Here is a 17,691-nt window from a genome sequence, read left to right as displayed (position 1 = left end):
TTTCCTGGGTGCAGTCCTGCTTTCTTATTTGCATCAGGTTTTGCAAAGCCTGCAGCCTTCTGCGTGCAAGGTGTGAGCACGGCATCGGTGGAATGAAGAACGTACGGTTTGCTGGCTTCTGTGGGCCTGACGAGGGTGAAATTAGCGACCTAGCTGTGAAATTGTCTAGGGAAGGAGACCGAGAGAAGAGACTTGCAGCAGCCGCCGACGTTTGCAGCAGTCACCCCCCGTGACTCTAGCGTTAGCTGCTGCATTGGCACTGCCCGCCGAGGCAGCCTGCAAAGCCTGGGGAAGCAAGCTGCTGCTGCTGCTCCTCCTCCTCTTCGTCCTCCTCCTCCTTCCCTGCCCGGCTGAGGTGTTCCCTGCGCTGAGCAACTTCCAGCAGGGCATCGCAGCGTCCGTGCGGTCTGGGCAGAGCCGTGCCTTTAACGCCAGGGGGATGCGCGGCTCGCCTCTGCGATCCTCCCTCGGAGCCTCCGCGAAGCGAGCCCCAGCTCCGCGCTGAGGCTCGGTGCGTGAGAGCGGAGTTCTGTGCATTGCTCCAACTGCCGCCTGAACTTTGTCAAGGACTCTCTTTTTTTGTTTGTTTTGTTCTGTTATTTCTGGACCTTGTGAGAGGGAAGATCTTTCTCCACGCTTCAACCATGAGCGGCTGCTCGAAGAGATGCAAGCATGGGATCGTCAAATTCGCCCAGACGATTTTTAAGCTTATCACAGGCACTCTCAGCAAAGGTAAGAGAAAAGATTTTGATTCATGTTGTTCTACTGTGCTCTCAGCTCTGCGGGAGTTTTGTAGCCTCTAAGGAAGCTTGTGGAAGTTTATTATTGCTGCTTCAGAGGTGCTGTGGTTTAATTCAGGGAATTGGCTGCTCTGGAGAAGTTCCCGAGTGTGGTCAGGCTTGGAGCCGTGCTGTGAAGCCTTATGTAATTGTTTCGAAGTTGTGTAGTTTGTAACCTCTGGTTGCCGACTTGTTATAGCTTGTGTCTGTACCAGGTTATTTCAGTGTGCTGGGAGACGTTTCTGGGGGAGCTGGTGTGCAGCTACAGAATTGTGAAGAGTTCATAACTGCTGGTGGATCAGTACTTCTCCTGGGTGTCTTTTTTTTAAACTTTACTGTTTCTATTAGTTGTTTGAAGCATGTGTGTATGTCGGTTCAAAATCTAGGTCACTGCTTATTACGTGCTCCTGAGTATCTTTGGTTTATCTACAGTTTGCTTTTCACCTACACCTTGTGCACCTTTACCATGTGCAGGTGGAACAATACCAATCCTAATTATGCTGCTCTCTTAATTAAAATCAAAAATAAAGGATAGACATCTTTTATACTTCTCTGTATTCATATAATTTCAGTGGCGGTGTACTGAGGTAAGTTATCACACTGCTATTTTTGTTGGTCTCTAATCATAGTGATGCTTCTCAGCATCCTGTACTGGATAAATGACTGTTGGTGGTTTGCTAGGGTATTTTGGATAATAGTGATGTTACGCCGACTGCTGCTTCACCGTTGAAATGTGGACAGCATTTAGGTCAGGGGCAGACTTGTACAAGTTCTTTCTGTGTGTTTGACTGGGGGTAATTTTTAGAGCTTATAATAAGATTCAGACTAAGTTATCAGAGGGGAGACTTCTGTAAGGCTGAAGAGTCCCTCTTATGCATTTTTTTTCATATAAATGCCAAGTTTGTTTATTTTCTTAAAATGTTTTCATAGTCAAAGAGCAAAAAAGAAGCATGTACTTTCCAGGTAACGTTAGTCTTCTGTGGTGTTGTGTGGCTGTCTGGAGTGCATGTGCTCCTGCACAAATTTTAGTGTTTGAGTTGTTTCTTAGGGTAAACTATAACCAGGCAGAGGTGAGTTTTAAAACAGACAATGTGTAAGTATCAAGAATGGAAATATAATTATGGAATCATGGAATGGTTTGGGTTGGAAGGGACCTTAAAGATCATCAGGTTCCAACCCACCCCTGGCACCTTCTTTTTGTAGGAACTAGGGAAATTATTCAATCCGTTCTTTACCGATCTGGAAAAAATACAATTCTAAGGCAACTTTCTCATATAAATCTGAAAATGCTGTATTTCACATCAAGAATACTGGACAGGCTGGTTCTTCTTAAAATCATAATTGGTTTAAAATTGTATCTTCTTGTATTTGATTTTTCTCTTCCCCCTTTTTTTCCTATCATCCATAGACTGTCAAACATCAGCAGAAGAAAGATTAAATATTTGTTCAAGTCTGTCAAAGAAAGGGAGGAGCTGTCAGGTGTTGGTTATAATTCATGATTAACACCAAGATATCTCCTTAATGTTATAAGCAAAGGAGAAATTCAAGTAAATGTAGCAAAAGAAATAACTTTATTACTATGGCTAGAGAAGAGAAGTAATGGTAGGATACTAACTGCAAGACCTTATCTTCTCCATTGAAATTAGCATGTCAGTAGGGTATACTTGCTGTACTTTGTGTGTATTTTTTTAATGTATGGTGTATCCTGTTATATTTGCCAGTGATGGACAACAAACTGTGCTCTTTGCTTGTGCTCACCTTCAAAAGAAGGGGGAAAATCTGTGTTCGTGTGGTGCTTCTCAAAGTGTTCAGGTAGGGCAATTCACCTAATGGGGCATTATCAAGCAGTCCTTGTGTCCTTACTGCTTGTCTTCCTTTTGCAAAGGGCTACATCAATATTGCAGTTGGACAGTGGAACAGCACTCTGCAGTGAGCTCGAAATCACAGTGGAAAATGTCCAAGGCTTTTTTTCATTTCTTCTGAAAGATGCCAGAATTGTGCTATCATTGTCTCCCTCCTTGGCAGCCCATGCAATAGTATCACACAGTTCTACCCACATCTTTCCTATGACAATGTCTCATTTCAAGCTGCTTGGACTAGATAAGAGTGGTGTTCTGGGACTCAAAGTATTTAAAACTCTGATAAACTATTTTTTCCCCCTCCTCATCTGCTTTTGTGTTGTACTGGAAGAATCAGATTCAGGAAGGAACAAACCATGGGAGTGAGTTTGATTCATAGGTATTAGAGAGCTGCTGCAGTGAAAATCAACATTTTGATAACAATATCTATGAAACTCCTAACAAGAAAGAAAACAACTGGAAATCTCAATTAGGAGTTCTGATTTAAAAAAAAAAAAAAAGTTTATACTTTTATCCCAGTGCTTATTGTTTTGCATTTCTTCTAGTGAAACTTCTGCAGGTAATCAAAAAATAGAAACAGCTGTGCGTTGTCATTTTGTGTTCTTTAACTTAGGCAATTTATATGCTAGTGAATATTCAAGTTGTCTTCTGTGTTCTTTACCCCATTGCTGCCTCATTGCCTTCATATTGTTTAATACCTTTTTTTTAATTTTTAAACACATTTGACAGGACAAATCCTCTGTGAAGCGCACAATTCATTCGCTTCTCCATACTTCCACCGTTTTGATTTTTATTGGAGTGAGATATATTCTGCAATTCAATGAGGTGCAATCCTTAGCATCATTCAGTGGTTTCTTCTTGTCTCAACAGCAGCAGTTTTTTCCCCTTGATTATTTTCAGTAATAAAAGGAGGCTGTCTGAGCTGCAGCTATTAAGTCCTTCCTTCTGCAACAGGGTGTGATGAGACAGCAGCTGCCTCCTGGTGTGGGCAGTGAGGGAGAAGGCACACCTGGTCTCACCGTGTGGTCACCAGCCTGTTGGGTATGTCCTGACTTAAATCTACAGCTGCAGCAAATCTACGAGGCTTTAAGCCAAGGATTTCATAGCTGGTACCTTTACAGAGCTGGATTAGCAAATTTTGCCTGCATCCCAAGTTCATTCTTGCTTGGATGGGCTTAGTGAGCAGAATGATTGAGCAAGTCTCCTCTGTATGTATATGAAGGTACTGCTGATGCCTCTGAAAACGTAGCCTTGCTCAGTGACCAAAACTGAAGCTGAAATGAAACCGCTTGGTCTCTGTTAATGTATTCTGATTATCAATGAGTGAAAAGCAAGATTATTTTAGGGATCAACTCCTTCAAAATGTTCCTTTGCAGGAGCAGATAAGCTTTTGCAAATTAACTACCCTTTCACCTTCGTTCCTGAGCTGCCCCTCTTTTAGTAAAATGCTTGCCAAAGGCTCTCATTTCTGATTTCTTGCTTTTCCTATTTCTGTTCTGCAAAGCAATTCATCTGGAACTGGTAATTTGTCCACTTTTCATAGTTTTAATTGCCTAATTATCTGTTCCAGTGCAACGATAAAGTCTTCAAACATTTTGCTCTCCCCACAGCCTTCCCCAGCATGAAAGAAAAGTTTTCTGAGTGTTTTATTGCACTTGCTCTGTTTTGCTGCTGCTTTATGAATCCAAATTACAGCTCTTCTTCTGAGATGTTATATGAGATGGGAAGGAAAGTGCATGGTCCCCTTTAGTGATACACGGGTTCTGCCTTCTCTCAGTGGAAGCTAATCTTGTTCCTTTGGAATATACGGTCATCACATTAGGTTTGGCTTGGTTTCTCCAGCCTCTGAAAATGTAAGGATAAATGTTGCTAGATGCCCTAAAGACATAGGAAGGTTCACTGCAGTCATTCAAATGATGCCAGGAATCCTGCACCTGCATGCCATTTGAAGACATTTCATTCTCCTGTTGCTGTGTAGCCCGCTTTCACCCCTGAATTCTGGCTACTGCCCTCAAACTTAGAGAAGCTGTTATTCAGAGGGCTCTTGTAAAGGCTCTTATGCACATTGCTTCTTTATAAAACTTTCTGGGCTTTGTAATCCTTCCTTAGTAAGGAAGGTGGTTACAGAGGCCACGCAAATAACATACTTTTACACTGAGTTGCTTTAGATCTTGTCCATGTTGGTTTTTTTTATGACCATCTGGAGTAAATGCAAGTGTACATAAAACACTGCTGTAAACCCTCATTGAGAGAGGGGCTGCTAGTATGACAAGCAGAATAATTGTCTTGACCATGTGTATTAAGGAGAAGAATCTGCAACTAGTGAAGCTTCAAGGTTCAGTACCTGATCCCAACTTCTCCTGATGAAGATCTCCAGCGTAATTGCCTCTTGCCTGAGGCATGTGTGTGGCACCTGTGTTTTGGTTTTAGGAAAACTAGTTAATTTTTTTCCATAGTTACAAACCCTTGCAACTGTATGAGTTAATAAGCAAAAGACACTTCTGTTTGGCATGTTACTCATACTTGCATGTCTATGAAAAAGCACTACAAGCAAATCCATCTTTTCTACAAATGCTACAAACCTTAAGTAGCCTGAATATATGTACATGTATGTGTTGTTTGTCTTCCATTTGGAGCAAGACAGATCTGAGAACTAAGAGAAAGGAGAATTGGAAATACCATAGTCTTCCTTTTTAAACTTTTGCAAACTTATACTTGCAGAAACTAGTATCTCTGCAAAGACAGGGTTGAATGTGTACTAGAAATTTATTAAGAACTTAATTGTCTGCAATGGTATAGCCCCAAAGAGTGAACATGTAATATCATTTATCTGAATATAATGTGAAAATGTGTTCTTGTCTTCTGGGAAACTATGCGATAAGTTTTTGTAATGGTATTTTGCAATACACCACAGACACAAGCGTCTTAGAGCCATGAAGGTTGTTAAATCTTGTCACTAGGTAGGTAACCTATCAGTGGGAAAACCAGCATCTCTTCTGGATTCTGCACTAATGACATTGATTATAACAACTAGGATGCTTTTATGCATAACTAATGAATTGTTATATAGATTCTTTAATTAAGAAAGATAGGGCAATAAAGCAATGCTTAAATTCCATAGTGTTGAAAAATGTACAGGAACTTGGTGTCTAAACTTGTGGGGTTTCTTGTTTGGCTGTTTTTGGTGATGTTTTTTTGTTTTTATAACCAGTGGACTAGATGGGAGATATGCTGTTGGCAAATGGACTAGGGAATTCAGACCATGCTGTAGCTTATTGATATACTAATTTACTGTGTCTGTTTTGTCACTTAAAGTGGAGTAAAATGAATATTCCACAGTATATTTTGACCTATCTGACCCTATTATTGCCCACTTAATGAATGGATATAAGCATAAATGGGTAACTTCTGAAGGTAGCTCGACATAAGTGGATAGTGACATACTAAATCATCCTAAAATTTGCTTGAATTAGCAATGAAGTGCAATTTCAAGACGTAGCTTTCTTTTATCTCCAGTAAGTTCTCTCTAACAGCACAATGCTAAAAGGTGAAAATGAGGCAAAATTTGTCAGTTTGTTCGGTGCTCACAGCCAGCCTTGAACTGCAAGTCAGCTCTCTTTTGGGGCAATAACCTGTATGTATTCTCATGAATTATCCCTGTTCTGTGTGATGTTTTCATATGCTGACTGCTTGACTGCTGGCAACAGAAATTTGTGTGGTGTTTCTGGTCCATGCTGGGTGCCTGGTAAATCTGATGGGAACCAAGCAGGAGTCCCATGGTTAGGGATGCAAATTAAATTCTGGCCTGTCTTGACTTTATGGTGGTATTTGTGGGGTTCCTGTTCATGTAACTTTGTTTTTGTTGTTTTAGCATGACTAGTAAAGCTAATGAATGGAAATGTAATTGGAAGCAGACACTGAAAGGTTTTAACTATGGTAGCACTTAAGCTCGTGATGTAATTGGGATGAATATTCATGGCCAACTTCTTCCACGCTTGTACAGCTTTACTACAAACCCAATATAATTTGACTTGCACTTCTCAGCTGGTTCTAACTTCTAATTTAATTCTTAGTAATGCCTGTTTCACAATGTTTGGTTAGCAGGGCATGTGGGTGGAGTGTATTAATGCTGATAACTGAAAGTTAAGTAGTCTGGGGTTTAAAATAAGAGTGATTATGTTGTCCTTTATAAAAGTAAGACCTGGTGAAACAGCCTTACACTGCAGAATGAAAGGGAGAAATTGCTTCCCCAGACTTGATGAGGTGCTCATCTTGTGAAGGTGAGAGTTTTGAGAATTTAAAAATGCAGTCTTGTTACAGAACTTAAATAACTGCATCTAGCAAAAGTTAATACAGTTTTGCATTTGTTGCAACCTGAAACATGTCACTAACATTTAAAAGGCTAGTAAAGAGCAACTGTGTAATGTGCCTGCCTTTTGAAAATTTTGAGTGACACCTTCACCTGTTAGGGAAGTTTCTTTCAGATGTGCAGTAATGGCATGATGCTTTCTTAATGCTTTCTTTAGGTTATCTGAAATGAGGGTGTTTTAATTTGCCACTTGTAAATTTTTTATAGGTAGAAGTTGAGATGTTTGCATTATTTCAGTAAGACTGTTTAAACTGAGCCATGGAAGAAGTAAAGAACAAACATATCCTTTGTGAAAGACGTACAGGGTGTTTGACTTGCTTAATCAGCAGCTATCTTAGGCTGAAACTGCTGACTCAGGCTGTGAACTGCCCCACTTCTTTATGGGCTTCTGAGAGTCACGTATTGTAAAATATCAACTCATTTGCTTGGTATGGGGTGACTAGCAGGACTCAAAACTGGACTTCACAGTAAGGATCCAGAAGTGCATTGCCTATGTCTTTGTGGATCCAGCTTTACTTGCACAGAAACTCACCTGACGCGTTGTAAGTAATGGCCAGGCTGAAATCGTTGTGACATTTTCAGACCTTGTACTAAGGTTCTGGTCTTCATCAATCAAATAAAGTTTTGTAAATATATTTGGATTAGCTATGGTTTTGTATGATCTGCTTTTGATATCACTGGGGGTGACATTTTATGGTTTTGTTTAGTTTTTGCCTACACCCTCCTAGTTTTAGTATAAATGCCTTTTAGTCTTTGTATATTGCCTTATCTGTTGATTTTTTTATTACCAAAAACTGTATGTCTCTGGATGTGTTCCATAATGTTCTGTGACTAAGGCAAATATTCACCCTAGCGTCACTTACTCTGTCCATTTGAAATTGGAAATGTGTGTTGGCTATAAATGAAATCAATAATAGACATATGGGAAACCACATGACTGGGAATATCATTATCTCTAAGTGACTTTTGTACGTTGAGTTGGAAGGGTAGTGATGGAGGAGGAGGAGGATGGTGGTTATCCCAATTAAATGAAGTGCTTTTAATGTATGTGTGTGTTTCACTCTTCCCGCTAGGTCGCAAATCGGCAGCATTTCTCATGGTCTGTAGGCAGTGCTGGTGGAGCATCACTCAGGTGTCCTGGGAAACAGAGGGGAACTTTCTAAGCTTTGTGGTTGGCTAAGTAACAAATTCCTGCTCTTAACTCCCAGTGTTACCCTGTGGCTTTGGTACCTGTAGGAAAAAATAAGTAGATTCAAGTCTTGAGACCTGGATAGGTTGTGTTGAAATATGCTCACTTTAACATAGCATCTCCATGTTTGTGAAGAGTTATTTAGCAGTTTGGAATGTTCAGTGTCTGCATTAGTGATGATAAACAAAGTAAATGATAAATATAATGGATCATCTGTCTTTCAAGGAGTAATGAAATGATAAATAGCAGTGCTTAGAGGTACAGTCTAAGTTTTGTGAACATAAAAGGCAAAACCACTGGCAGCTGCCCATGAAAAAGCACTGTAGTACTGCATGGTAATGAGTTCCTGAAATAAGCTTCCAGTGTTAAAAGAGGATGAGAAATTTTATCAGGTACATTTTGGTACAGACAAACATCTTACTTCAGAGGAATAAGCATTGACATCTTCTACATCAAAATGCTTAGCCTAATACGATAAAATATGGTTCTTGTCACATCATCCTTAAGGAGTCAAAAGGCAGTTGTTGATTGAAAAATTGAATAAAAACCATCTGGATTCAGTCTAAGAGGAGGCTGACACAGACAAAAACCTAATTTCCAAACATAAAACCGAGGGAAGCTAAGTAAGCTTTAAGGTAATAAAAGACAAAAAGTGAAATAGGCTTCTTGAATTCCTTCTGCTTGCTGTGATGTATTGATTGTTGTCCCCTAGCCGTTGCACCTTATTCAGGGAGCAGCAGTTGGCTGGGTTGTGTGTTTTGGGGAAACTGGTAACTGTCAGGAAGCTCTGAAAATGTTTACAAGCTTTCTGACTGATGAATTGTGTGTTTATGTTGATGCTCTGAAAGGGATATTATCTCTTGCTTCATGAGAAGCAATTTGAGGTTCAGTGAATAAAAGCATCATACGAATGTAATCCATGCTGCAGACACGGGCGGTAACTCAGGATGCTGCCGTGATTGCCATCGGCAGCATGGTGAGTGGTGATAGCTCGAGTCCTTTCACTTTTCAAAAGGCCTCACTCCTGCAGCTATGGGGATGCTAATCACTGCTTCAGAAACTGAAAAGTGCAATTTGCATCAAGGGCTGGGTGTTTGAATTTATGAATTCATACCTTGTCCCGTGTTCATCTTGAAAACAATTCTGCTCATTGTGAGTTTTCTGTCTCCTCATAAATAGAGGAAAACATGAGAAACATTTGCTTGATGAACATTACCCCTAAAAAATCATCACTATAAGCCTAACACATTTGGAGTATTTCATGGAGATGTAAAATATCAAGACCACATCAAGGCTGTCTTGTGAAGGCAGCTTGTGGTGAACCGAGTGTGCATTTGTCATTGTGTTTTTAGGAGATGGCACTGCGAGGAAAACTTAACCTACAGTACAAAATTATACTTCATCAAAGCAGGAAAAAGGGAGCACATAGCAAAGCCTACTTCTTAGCATCACTATTTTTTTAGGAAGTTGGTGGAGAGGGGAATTAAGGCTTAAATGCTTATTTAAATATTACTGTCTTCCATGAAGCTCCTAGCACAAACAAGGAAATGTTACTTAAACCAAGAGCTGCTTGAGAGGGAGCGTGACAAATCCGGCAAAATGGTGGTGGGGACGTGCTGCTGTAGCTCTGAGGGATGTCGTCCTGCATAGCGAGGGGATGGGTGTGGAGAGCTGGAGCCTGCTTCTGTGCATCTTGCTCGTGTTTGTGGTTCTTTGTTGGTTTCAGAGAACCTCAGTGTGGCACCAGTCTTACAGAGCATAACTTAGCCTTTTTTAAGTGCTTTTTTAGTAGCTTAATTATTTTAGTTCATTTTAAGACTTACCTGGCTTTGCTGCACACTAGGGTCATGACAAAGATAGATGTAGGTATAAAAACTCATGCAATATACACAAACCAGTGGGGACAGCATGAACTGGATGTCGTCTGACATGGTTTGGTTTTTCCATAGCATGTCATTTGCAGGTCTGGTAAGCTCAAGTAACTGAAGAAACACCATGTGGTTTTGCTTTACTTGCAAGGATGATGCTCTGGATCAGCTTCTGTAGAGCGAAATCTTATGCAAAAGCTCTTTTTGTGGTTTGTTTGTTTGTTTGCAGCTGATGCCCTGGAAGTGCCTTGCAATGCACAGAACTGTAAAGACAGAGCATGTTCATTTCAGGAGCTGTGTGTTTTGACACAGACTTTTTAACTCCTATTGAATTTTACATGTTGGGGGCAAATCCCTTTACAAGGAATTGAAAACAGAAGACAGTGAGTTTTATGATAAGGCTGTCTTTTCCTGACATGTGGAAATACTTGCTTGGCACTTAATGGCTCAATGCCAGAGGCAGCAGTATGATCTATGGCACTTAACCCCCCCCCCAGTACGTGAATGATAACAAATTTTCAAAATACCTTTTGACCAAGTTGTTGTCTTAAAATCTATAGAGAACTTTAATGAAACTTGCATACAGTTCTGAGCAGTATTTATTTTTAAATGACTGAGACTTAGCAAACAACTCGTCCCATAAGAGAGCTTATCTTAAGAAGAGTTAGCCCCGTAACGGATTTGATGCCCAGTGTCTCTTGCTTGCTCTGTTGATCTGTCTTCCAAGAAAGGTCTTCCATGTAAGTGCAATGTTTTACACAAATAGCTGTAACAAGTGGTGCAAAATGCCTGGTCAATAGCTGCAGCAACAACCAGACTTCGTGGCAGAGCCTGCTGTCTCTAGCACGTCTGCATTATTTCCTTGAACAAAGCCAAAGGCTAAAATCAGCCTTTAGCTAGTTAAAGGTTATGTATGTTATAAAAAATAACTTTTCTGAGAATAACCTGATGGATGCATTTTTCTGTGTTGAAGAAACTAGCCTGAATACAGACTGCTTGAAAACTTGAGTGCCATAGAAAGCAGTGGTTTGATGGTAATTGTGAACTTATTCTTGGGCTATGTGGTTTTTGGTGTTGTCCATCGTGACAGCTGCACTCAACAATACTGCTTTCTGTTGAGTCTGTTCCAGCAAGAAATGCTTAATATTAGGGATCCATAGACGCAGAGATGCTTCTTGGAGGCCCATTTTCCTTCTGCTTGGGAGCACCATGAGTGTTGAAGCATTCATCTATTGTGCATGGAGTTCTAAACTTAAACCACTGTGGTCCGGTCTCCAGCACGTTTGAAGTGGCATTGCTCTATGCAGCACTTCCAGATCTGTCCATTTGTTCTGGTACGTGATGTCCTGCTGGAGAACAAACACTGTCATCAGCATTTCTGGGTGGTGAGGCTTTGTAAATGCTATCCCAGAAAAAGCGTAATATTCTTGCTAAGTGTATATATATTTGCCAAGTACAAGACGACTTGGTTTGCATTTGAATAGTACAGTGTAACTTCTTTGTCTTTGTTCCTTGGAGGTATTTCAGTAATTTCTGTCTACTGTGGGTATATTCTAAGGGACAAGTGTCGGACAACATTTGAAAAACTGGTTTCTCTTTAACTTGATGCATATAAATTGCAGGTTGTTCCTGAAATATTTGAGGATTACAAGGAATAAGGTATTTCAGAGGAATTTCTAGATTATTTTGAGTATGACTTTGATTCTTTCTGACTTCTGTTTGGCTCAAATTTCTGTCCTTCTACATGTGCAAAGATATAAAGCATTAAAAAAAGCAACTAAAACAACAACAAAAAACCACATTTGCATGGTAATGTAGCAATCAAATGTGCACTTAATGCCAACTGTAGAACCCAATGAGTTTTATCAGTGAAGAAAATAAATTAAAAAACTAGCATTGTGTTTCAAAAAAACTAGTATGTTCTCTATAGTTGTTGAATATTGCTGTTTGAAGTAGTGTTTCTTGAGATGAATTAAACTAGTCAATAGCACTTTGTAATTATAAAACTCAAGGGAGTTTCTTGTGATAAATTTGTGACCATTTGGATTGGTTGAGATGTTCCAAAAGAGCTAAAAATAGTCCCAGAAGCCTGGTGAGGAGCTGCAGAAGAGGATGCAGGGAACAGTGTTTGTGCTGGGTAAGACATTTGTTAATTTATATGTAGGTTTTTGGTTTTTTAATAAAGCCTTTTTTTTCTGGTTTGAAGGGGAAGGGGAAAAAAAACTTCTAGTAGGCTTCAAGTAACATCGCAAGTACTGAAGTGCAGCTAGAAGGTGTGTAAATGCTTGCTTTAATAAAGAGCAGCTTGACAAAGTGCTGTAAACACCCTTTACCTTTTAAGAAGTAAGTGTGGTGTAGGGTTTGGCATGTGGCTCTCCCAGCAGTAGTATAAAATGAGCTTTAGAAGTGCAGCTCTTATTCCTGCTCATCAGATGAAAGCGGGAGGTACCCAGCTCCTGGATGGAGGGGATCTGCAGGAGAGCGCCCACAAAAATGTTTCTGTTGAGCAGAGCTTGTTTAGGTATTAAATTCCTTTGGCCTTGCTCTTGAACTTGACTGATGCTACTTTGTAGGACCATATCTGACAGATGAAGAGTTGAGTCCAACCTCTGTTCTCTGCCTTCCAGCCACGGGAACTGAAGTTGTGTGAAGCAGTGAGCTGGCCAGAGGTCTCTGCCTGCCACTTACTGTTAGTTCTGCTGCATGCAGTAAATCCTGTTTTCCTGTAAACTGAAATGGTTCCCTCCAGTACTCCAAAAGTGTGTAACTGTACCTTTTTCATCTCTTAACCCTCTTTCTCCTTTTTTCTACTCCATTTGTTGATTAAGCCTCCTTCTTGCCTTTACAGACTACCTGGCAAAATGAGAATAAATCTAAAGCCTGAGAAACGGCTCATGGGAAAAAAATGCATTTGTTTCCCTCCTTGCAGAACACAAAAATGACAACTTCCATTCAACTTGTGTCAAATGGTCCTCTATGCGCAAAAACTAAGACGAAAGATAATAGTTCCGAAAGAAAATGGAATAAACTAGGCCATAAATAACCCAACTCTGTGTTTTTCCACTTCAAACACCTCAGCCATTCCAGAGGTTCCATTGTGCGCTTCAGGTCAAGATAGTCAAGAAAAAACAGCGAAACATCTGTTTGCAAAATGTTGTATCCCATCTAAACGTGATTACTTCATGAAGGGTTCACTTCTGACACCCCCTCTAAGGTAGAACATTCCTTGTTCTTAGACAGTCTGCTACCTTGTGCTTTTTTTGCACTCTGTAACTTCTCCATCACAAGCCATTTGCTGTGCGAGCAACTTGAGTAAGAGCCGTGTCTGTGTACTGAACCGCTGGGGCCACCTGGTGCCCTTCTGAAGCCAACTGCTGCCCCTGGAAGTCTGACCGCTGGGGGAGTGAGATTGACTGCAAGTGAACTTCAGAATGTGGCATTGTTGAGGTTGTCTTCCTGTTAACAATTTTGTTCACTTCTGTAAATATCTTTAGTTTTGTTTCTAAACTTTTCCCTGTGAGTTGGATGTAACTTCTGTAACTGACAGATCTTTATTGCAGCCGTGCAAATTAAGTTCTTCAAGGGTTTTCTTGCTGTTGTCTCTGTATACTTGTGCAGTCAGTATCTTGCCTGTGCCTACTGTTGTCTTTTTGCACGGCTGCAGTCGTGCTGTGATGTAGTCCACACTTTCATCTCCTGTCAAGATAGGATGTCCAACTGACTGAAGTATTTCCTGCTTAATAAAAAGATTCTTCTAAGAAGGTTAAATATGTATTACGTCATTGTGCTCTCTATGGCAAACGCTGATAGTAACCTCTTGACAACAAATATATGGATATAGTACTAGTGCATCTATAAAGCACTCAATAGCTGGCAGTCAGATGAATTGAAAACCAGTTAAACTAGTAGTGTATGTGCACGGATACTACTTGCAAGCTGAGCCATTCCTCTTTAGGAATTAAACTCTAGGTGGAATTAAACTTGTTCCTGTTGCTATAGGAATGCCTTGCTGTGTAAACCAAGAAGCAAACTCTGAGTTCACTTGTGATGGCTTTTTGGTGTAAGAGGGCATAAGGCAGTGACTGTCAAGCATCAGATTGTAGGCCCTGAACTTGATGCCACAAGCACAAAGAACTAAGGGAGATGTACAGGCTCACGGCTCATTCAGCTGCTGGTTGAAAGCCTTAAAATTAGAAAAATGTATGTGGCTCTAAAACATCCTCTCATAAGTGAACCTAGGTTAAAAACACTGTGGAAGAACTTTGTCATTAATACACAGCTGTAAATTCAGACGATTAGACTAAATTGAATTCCACTACTGCAATAATATATGGAGTCCAGTAAGAGATGCTTCCTCCTTTGTAAATACTGGCTTTTGTCAGCAGCCTTAAACCTCTTAGAACAAGTCCTGTAGACTTATCAAAGTAGTTAAACAAGTTTTTGAAAATGGCATTTACACTCTGAACCTATTTTGGCATGTTTTAAAACTGGTAGCTTCAACCAAACTGGTATCAGTGCATCCTACTGTTGGAGATGTACTGGCCAAGTCCTATGGGCTCCAACTGATGGTGTGCGCAGTGGATGACCCTGTAAGATTGGAAAGTAAAGAATGAAGGTGTGTAAGGGACACAGGAGGAGGAAGGATGGTTAGCTTGACAAGGCACAATAAAGCCAGCCAAAGAAATATTCCATGCAAGCAGTTGTGGTGGTTCAACCTTACTGATGTGCGTCTTTGCTGCAATGCTACACTAATATTAAACAATGCATTACAGAGATCGTAGCGCTCCCTAATGTATTTCCTGAAAAAATAAACAAAAAAATCCACCCAAGACAAATAATATGCAGTGGCTTTTAGATGGTATTTTATCTACTGGAAGAAAGTTTGTTGGTCCATGTTCGTGAGGTAAATGCAGTTTCCATAGGCCAACAATCAACAGAGTTGTTTCCAGCAGACTCTAGTTTCCAGCAGACTCTAGGAGCCCTAGTACAGCTATCAGGGTAAGCTACTTTTACTTTACTCTTCTAAAGTCCTCTGAGCAAAACCTGTTTTTGAGCTTAAATCAACTTTCTTTTCTGTATGGAAGCTATTCTGTTTCCTGTGCAGGAATTCAAGTTGGCATTTTTTGTAACGAGGGCAGCAATAGCCCTTTGAAAACATGGTGTGGAATCTCAAAACAGAGGGTTTGCTATTTTTTTTAATAGTTTTGTTGTTCTTGGTTTCAGGGAATTGACGGCAAAGGATGATTTTTTTTCTGCCTTGTTTGCTGCAGTGTTATCACACATAAGAAACTGCATTGTATTCTCAGTTTTTCAGTTTGCACAATATTTGTTTTTTGTTTTCAATATTAATGTTACCATTGCATGAGAAGTTCCTGCTGCCAACATCATCAAACTGGTATTTCAGTTTGGAGATATTGAAGAAGGAGGCAAGGGAAATGAAATAAGTTAGGTGTCAGTGTCTACATTTTAATGGAGATGACCCTGTCATAACTAAAGAATGGCTTCAATTTACACTCAGTTCCAAGTCCTCTGTGTACAAAATTGTCTTGGTTCCTATCTCCCCTCCACGTAAAATGTGAACAAGAACTTCAACTTGTTTGTTGTTCTCTATGCTTGGTCATAAAATGGGCAAGCCTTATCTTTTACCTGTAACTTACATTTTACATCTACCTACGTGTATGTTTTCTTCCTAAGTTGATTAGTTCATTTACTTCTGCCCTTGCTTCTTGTTGAATTTCCAGTAATATAATGTAAGAAAGTGAAGAAAACTGTTTGCTGCAGACATTTGTTTCAACGATTTTATGTTAGTGCTCCCGAGCCCCTGCATAGAATTAATTCAGTAAAAAGCCTTTATAGGCAAACCTGTCTCATGCCACTTGGCAGGGAGGGCAGAATGCTTAATTGAGATGAGCATCAGTTGGTTTTAATTTGTTTGCTGAACATTAAGAACCAACTTTCTTACATTGGTGAAGGAAGATATATGCAAGTTGTGACCCCCATTCTCCTACCTGGGACTCCCCTTGTTGGAGCCATGCAGAACATGAGCGTGCAGGGTGGCTCTTGGGTGGAAGCTTAGGCAGGCAAGAAGAGACCCGTTGGCTCAGGGCATCACACTGCAGCAAACTTATCTGGATCCCCTAACGGGATGCTTCTCCACACGAGTTGTGGTTTGAGAGGAGGAGGGAGACTGATTCGGCATTGAAGCAAAACTTGGTGTGCTCTCTCCTGGTTCCAGAGTCACGGTCCTTTCTAGAGTTCTGCTTTCACAATTAAGTAACTACAGGTTTGTTTTTTCTTCCATGTGGCTCCCATTAGTCTATGAACAAGTACTGTATGATCTACTCTTTTTTTTTTTCACTTTTAGTTATGACTACAACTGGTTTGCATGGGAATTCTTGCTTCTGTGCTGTTCACCCAACTACCAGATTTTAAATAAGTTTAAGAGAACTTCAGCCATTCTTTCTGATGTATGTTTTCTTCCAGGAAGAGTTAGGTCTAAAGTGTCTTAAAAAATAAATAAATAAAAAATAATTGGGCTGTTTGCAGTCTTGATTTGGTATTGGCTGCACATCTGAAGCAGCTTAACTGTTGCAGCAATTCCATTACAGGTGCGGAATAAATTATACATAGAGAAATTTTGTAGCACACTTGCTGGGTTCACCTAGTTGTACACTGGGCTAGTGCTGGCTGATTGTGTTGTAGCTGGGATCCTCACCTGAGGTCTGTCATTGCATATGCATAGCAATCAGCTGCAGCCCCGTGCCATTTTCAGATCAAAGTAACATGGTTTATAATGCCTTTGTAATGCTCCTAATGCCATTTCAAACTGCTACACTGGGGGGTTCATGTCTGCAGCACTGCATGTTTCTTTTGGGACTGCCAGAGAGCAGGGTGCTGGTCATAGAGCCCCCTGGCATCCTGTCAGTCTCATCAGTGAGCAGAGACAATTCTGAGCAGGTTGAGGCAAGCAATAAAAGAACTCTAAACACTCATACTAAGTGTGAAAAGCCACTTGCTCAGTGTATTATTTTTTAAAAACTATGTTATGCTAATCTTTCCAATGGGGGGACTTTTTGGTCTCTGCATGATGTTCCTCTGCTCTGTTGCAGCAGGAAGATTTGAACAGCTAATGAAATCAAGAACAAAAAGTTAATGACTTCTTATCAAATTCATTAAACTTGGAAATAATCTTTTAGACCATCTTCGCTCATCCAAAATGAAATGTCGTAAATGCAAGTCTTTTGTAAACACCCTAGTATCCTCAGTGGTTTTAATCAAAACACGATGCTTCTGTAATCATGCCTTCTGGGGGTATGGGAAGGCAGCATCGCTGCCCAAGCTGCTCTCAGCACTGCATTGTTACCAAGCTCTCACCGCTGGGCAGCTGCAGAGCATGGGACAGATTGTGTTCCTGTGCCTGTGGCCTTTCTGCAGCACGCTAACAGGAGATGGAAGAGAGGAGAAGCATGCTTCTTCCTGACACCCCAACTACTGACCGGGGCCCTTCCCTGCAGCTTAAGGTATTGGGGATCTGCCTTTTTTTTCAGGAAACTCTTTTTAACCATTAGCTAGTATTTGGCGCATCTCTGGCTATCCCCAAATGATCCAGTGGAAGAACTCTTGTTCT

General features: G+C 40.5%; 1 protein-coding gene across 1 annotated transcript in view; it reads left to right on the top strand.

Moving 5' to 3' along the window:
- The first annotated feature begins 588 nt into the window (after positions 1–588).
- Positions 589–17,691, top strand: part of KCNIP1 (potassium voltage-gated channel interacting protein 1) — a 372,180-nt gene continuing 355,077 nt past the window's right edge. The window contains exon 1 of the mRNA XM_035562936.2: positions 589–732. Within this exon, the coding sequence (XP_035418829.2) occupies positions 645–732 (88 nt within the window). The 5' untranslated portion in view covers positions 589–644. The remainder of the gene's footprint in view (positions 733–17,691) is intronic.

This window comes from Cygnus atratus, chromosome 14, assembly GCF_013377495.2.
Source record: "Cygnus atratus isolate AKBS03 ecotype Queensland, Australia chromosome 14, CAtr_DNAZoo_HiC_assembly, whole genome shotgun sequence".
Taxonomy (NCBI): Eukaryota; Metazoa; Chordata; class Aves; order Anseriformes; family Anatidae; genus Cygnus; species Cygnus atratus.
Note: the sequence above shows the minus strand (reverse complement) of the source record. Positions and strands in the feature narration are given on the sequence as shown.